This window comes from Hyalella azteca, unplaced genomic scaffold, assembly GCF_000764305.2.
Source record: "Hyalella azteca isolate HAZT.00-mixed unplaced genomic scaffold, Hazt_2.0.2 contig4786, whole genome shotgun sequence".
Lineage (NCBI taxonomy): Eukaryota > Metazoa > Arthropoda > Malacostraca > Amphipoda > Hyalellidae > Hyalella > Hyalella azteca.
The window spans coordinates 10556-16133 of NW_025934997.1; the positions used below are offsets into that span (position 1 = coordinate 10556).

The 5578-nt window shown below is 48.1% G+C and overlaps 1 protein-coding gene across 1 annotated transcript; it reads right to left on the bottom strand.

Moving 5' to 3' along the window:
* Positions 1–261: 261 nt before the first annotated feature.
* Positions 262–4055, bottom strand: LOC108674954. The gene is made up of 4 exons (XM_018162940.2): positions 2794–4055; positions 2321–2563; positions 1646–2049; positions 262–1361 (listed from the first exon to the last, which is right to left on the bottom strand). The coding sequence occupies exons 1-4, from the start codon at positions 3993–3995 to the stop codon at positions 262–264; spliced, it is 2949 nt and encodes a 982-aa protein (XP_018018429.1). The 5' UTR covers positions 3996–4055.
* Positions 4056–5578: the final 1523 nt, after the last annotated feature.

The window sequence follows — 5578 nt, forward strand, 5'->3', positions numbered from 1 at the left end:
GACTTTGGAGGCGGAAACGATGTGTTCATCAGGGGCGCCATGCTGGATTGGTGGGCGGGATGGCTCCTGGACTGCTGCAGCAGAGCTGGCTGCTGGGGAGACAAGGGACGTGAGCCCACAGGTGCCTGAGCTAAGGCATTTGGGGCAGCCGCAAGGCTGTGATGAGATGCAAAGAAGGGAGGCCGGCACTGCGAAGCTTCATCGTAAGGTTCGGACAAGTAATGAGGTGACTCAGTACTGCCATAAAGATTCAAATGAGGATCAGATGTCGAGTTGNGCATTACTGCAGGTGCTGGTGCTCCCAACAATGGGGTCAGGAGCGGAGGAGAAGCGGGCGACGTGAGGATGGGCTCCTTGCTGTTGCTGCTGCTGATGATGACGGTACAAATGGGACGGTAAAGGTGATTGGTTGACAGAAAACACAGGTCCCATTTGGCTCTGCGGCGTTTGTTGCAGCAAATTTTGTTCGGGAATGAAAGGAGAAAAAGACTGCAACGGGTTCTGATATTGATGCTGAGATATCAAATGCTGGTTGCTAGCCATATTCATAGTTTGTAGCTGCTGCTGATACTGAGGAGGCATACTCTGCAATCCTCCGAAATGACCAGCCATGGGTACAGATTTCTGTTGACTTGCTTCTTTGTTAATCTTGGCCAGTCGATGGTCATTAGACGGATTGAGTGTGAGTTGACGGCGCAGTTTTTGATGCGTGTTGTCACAGGAAGAAGCGCTGTCGGTGTCGGATGGCTGCCGCTCTGCCATGGCAAGTTCACTGAAGTGACTTGTCTCACACGCGTCCTGAGGTCGCGGCGGCTGGTAGCCCCATCCTCCTGCAGCAGCAACTTGCTGGTATGATTGCATTCGCTGCACTGCAGTATGAGACGACGACTGCTGGTGCGGGCCTGATGGCTGATGATGCAAGTGTTGATGTTGCACAGTATGCGCTTGGGATGCAAACGAGGGATGAAGACAAGAATCGCTTGAAAACATTTGATTTTTGAAGACGTCGTGAGGAAGAGATTGTTGCAAGCTACTTTGGTCGTAAGAAGGCTGAGCTGAGAGCATCGGGTGTTGCTGCTGCATGAGCAAAGGCGCCGCAGTAGTAGCGGGGGCAGGGGAAGACGGAACGCCTTGATGAGCAGTAGCAGGAGCAGCAGAGGTGGTGGTGGGGGTGGAGGCATCAGAAAAACGCGAGTCGTGCCCTGGTGCGTCGTGCGGCACCGGCGGTGTCGGTAAACAAGCGGTCGTGGAGGAAAGCGAGGAGCCACCGTGCGAAGAAGGAGTTCGGCTCAGAGGCTTCTTCCCACTTCCTGGAGGACCGCGCTCTGCAGCTTGCGAATTGTTTGCACGCGAACTTTCACCTGAAAATTGAGTAAGAATAAATATATAGAGCTTCAACTCGAGACGTTTCGTTTATAGGAAAACATGAATTCAAGTAAGAGAATAACTCGAAAGACTAATTTTCTTAAATATCAGATAGGGAGATATAAACACCACAATGATGTATTGTGTACTGCATGATGACATTTGACATCTCTGAAATGTCTACCTTTTCTATACAAATATACAATATCACACACCTAATGTAGTGAAACGCATTAGGTTTTGAAAACGCTAAGGATTTAATGAGCTGTAAGCCACTGACCAGGAGACGAGTCTCTGCTCTTAGTAGCCTTGTCCAAATAATGCTTCTCCCTTTGCTCCTGCAGTCGCTCCGTGACGCTCTTGATGGGCTGAGTGCCTCGTTCAGGATGCTGGTACTTGCACTTGTTACCATAGGTACACTTCTTGCCGTAAGGACAGAGCCCCAAGTCTCGCGCCTGTGGGTTAGAATGAGTAGACACAGGACGCCTCAAGAAGGCGTCGAGTGTCGGGCCGTTACGCCCTAGTGGGTCGTCTGGTGGAACAAAGCGCCCGTTCACCCACGAGTACATCAGCAGCGCCTCCTCCACCACTCGCCGAAACGTTGACGACTCAGCAGCCAGGTCACGGAAGTTGTCGTTGCTCACTACAACTCCTCCAGATAGAACCGCTTCGTTTAGGATGTACCTGTAGTAAAGTTCATTGGTCATGACAAATTGAAGAAAAATAAATGAATAAAAGCGAAGGCCGAGAGGAACTTTATCGTTGTAAGGAAAAGGGATATATTAAGTGATAATTTATGACAAGAGCGGTGATGTCGTAGATATGTCGAGATATTTCATCATTAGTATAATAACACTTAACTGAAAAAAACCAAAAAAAAGGTATAGTACGCATTATACACGCAGAAACGAGACTAAAATGAGATGAAAAAACTCGAGTTATTGTACAAACGTACCTGTCGTCATACGGGATGATCCTGCGCCCGCTCGTGTGGCCAGTTCTGCTGGGAGTGAAGACAAGGACCTTTTGCTGTTCCAGCTCCTCCAAAACCTGCTGGTCAGTAATCTTGGCGTCCCATCGAGAGAATTCCTTGCGCCACGCGGGAACGAACACCAGAATTTCTTTATGGCCGCGTTCCCGAAACCATTCAACGCATACGCTCAGACCTCGGCACGAGAAGACGTTCTTGTTGCCGTGGCTGTCAATTTGAAGAAAGAACAGATGTGAAACAGTGCAAGCAGTGTAACCTATTCAATGGATAATCTTTAATTTTTATAGGTTCAATCACGATACCTTAAAGCACTGCTTTGAGAGAAGAGATCCGGCACGATTTGTAGTGGATTAGATGAAAAAAAAAACGTTATCGTTTAGATGAAATCGCATAACTTCTGTCGCTAAAAAATAGCATTGAATATTGACGAAACTTACCTCATAGCAACGTTACTTCCATCAATAATGATGGGTCTCAGTGCCAGCGATGGGTCCGTCTCTTTAGCGTCGTCTCCTTCAGCAGGAGTGGCCAGAGGACCTTCTAGTTCACTTTCGGACTTGGGCATGACAGCGCCGAGTCGAATGAGTTCATCCAGCAGCTCATTTTTGGCTGGTTTTCCACCTAGTTTCTTCAACGCCAATTGCACCAGACTTTCGCTATAGCCGAGCTTGATACCGAACTCTACTTGCTGTCCATAAATGCTACTTTCGCTACCACTCCAAGTTTTGCCAATGCTTGTCGAGATGCTTGTAGAAGTGGGTGCAGAACCTGCTTGTGATGTCACGGCAGTGCTAGCAGAGCGAGCTAAACTTTGCGTTGCAGGGGCTGACGAGGGGCGTGAAGACAAGGATGATACTACAGAGGTATGGGGTCTGATCGTAACTGAAGAACTACCAGTATTGATACCACCCTTGCTTGACAAAACGGAATGGCTTGGCAACGATGACGTGGAAGTTAGGAGAGACTTCGCCGTTGTAGTCTCAGGTTTAGATTCACTGGGCTGCGTTCGAGCAACACTCTCACTTTTATCAACACATACAAGAGCATTAGATGCCCCAACAGTAGTAATAACAGGAACATCTTTGGCAGTGCTCTCAGAACAGGAAAATAAGTCCATAGCAGCACTGCTACCACCAGTGGGAACAGAGAAAGAAGACGCGACAAAAACGGGTGAAGAACAAGACGTGGTTGAGGTAACCTCATCACTGGTAACGATTGTCTTACTGGTTGCAGTGGGGAGCACGGGAGTGGTGCTCGTATTTGGTTGCATGGTAACATATTCAGCGAACTCGGCCGCTAGAGTGTCCGACACGGTTCTTGAGACGTCCTCGTGTTGCTCCTCTCCCAAGGGCGCCTCGTCGGGACCTGAGGCAGTCGAGGCAGGTCCCAAAACCTCGCTCGACTCGAAGTCGCTGTCATAGCTGCTATCCTCATTTCTGAGAGCGCGGCGCGACTGCAACACTCCTGATTGCGCATCTTCCCGGGTAGGTGAGGCAGGGTTAGAAGAGCAAGGCGAACACGAGGCTTGAGTGCCGAAAAACGGCTTGCTCTTGATGGTTGGGCCAGCCTTGCCAGACTCGTCGCCTTGAAGACGCTTGAGCAGCGCGTGATCCCGGGGAGCGTCGGGCGGGCAGGACATGGCGCTGCAGTGTCGCCCCACAAGAGACGAGTCTAACCCGCCACGAGCGGACACATCCTGCGCATAAAAAAGACGCTTCAAGTAGAATACATTTGTGTTAATTGTATCATGACACGTTTGTCCCTTTGGAAAGGTCCATTTATCATCCAAGACATATGCAAATAACGTGCCTTGAATTACATCGTGGAGTTTATGAAATCGAAACGATTCCTCCAGCAAAATAAGCAGGTTCAGCAAAAAATGTGAATTACAAAAATGAATTAGATATATGAAATAGATAGATTAACCACCCATGAGTCCAAACTATGCGATCAAGATAGTGAAGTTTACTAATTTTGGCATTGACAATCGAATCATAAACCAGTTCATCACTCACTATTTCCTTTTTTACTGTAAATTGACAACCTTTACCCAATACAAGTAAAGTTGGATAACATTTGTTGCTCAGAATACACGATTGTTAGAAACACGAGCATCAAATCGTGGATAATCACATTTAAGTCAGCAATGAACATTGATGAGAGTTCCCATGCAGGGTGCCATAACCTGGACGCACCTTGCGACCAACCGCCAGAAGGAAGCGAACACTTGTTGCTTCACAAGAATTAAGATAATAACAGGAAGTATCGTCGGTACATTAAAAACATAACTTGATTATTCAACATTTGTATCTTAAAAAAAACGATCGGCAACCCCAATGGTCACGTCATCTAGATTGCGGTTTGCTGGTACACGGAGGGCGAGCGTACGAGGAGCGGACTTATGCTCACTAGGTTGGAGGAGCAGGAGATAAGCGCGGCACACCTCAGCGTGCTAAGCTCACGTCATCGCTTATCATGTGGCCATTACTTTACTGCCTCACTACACATCATGTAGCCATTACTGCCTCACTACACATCATGTGGCCATTACTGCCTCACTACACATCATGTGACCATTACTGCCTCACTGCACATCATGTGGAATGTTTACTAGCGCTTCAGCTATTTAGCTATCACGCACCGAAAGTCAGGATGAACATCACCATAGAGGTGGAAGGTCTCAATTATTCATCACCCACAAGGGGCGGAAGGTCTCAGATGTCCAGCCCGCTGAAGCTGGCTCGAAGGAAGCAGCGTTAGCATCTCAAAGAGACAAGTGACAAGGAGGGAGAGGTGAAAAGCAACAGAAACGAAGACACTCGAACAAGAGGTCGCTTACACGGGACGTCGGCCGCCCGCACGAGAGAGACAGAGAAGGGAAATGTAAGGAATCCTACCTACATAATAACTTAACCCCACAACTGAGACCTACCGTCAGATACCGCGAGCTCAGCGGTGGGGCGCTCAGGAACAATCCCCCTATAGGAACGCGAAATCCCATAGGACTTCTGACGCGCACAGACACGCCTCAGAAGTCCCCCTTGAGGGGTATCACCCAGGCAAATGAATCAAACCAGTATAAAGATTGTGATATTTCATTCATTACCACAATCATTTATACCAAATTAATCCAACTAACGTTTCTCGACCTTGAGGAGAGACCTTAAGAAGTGAGGAATGATTGCGCAATCACCTACAGTTTAACAAAAACTAATTACAATG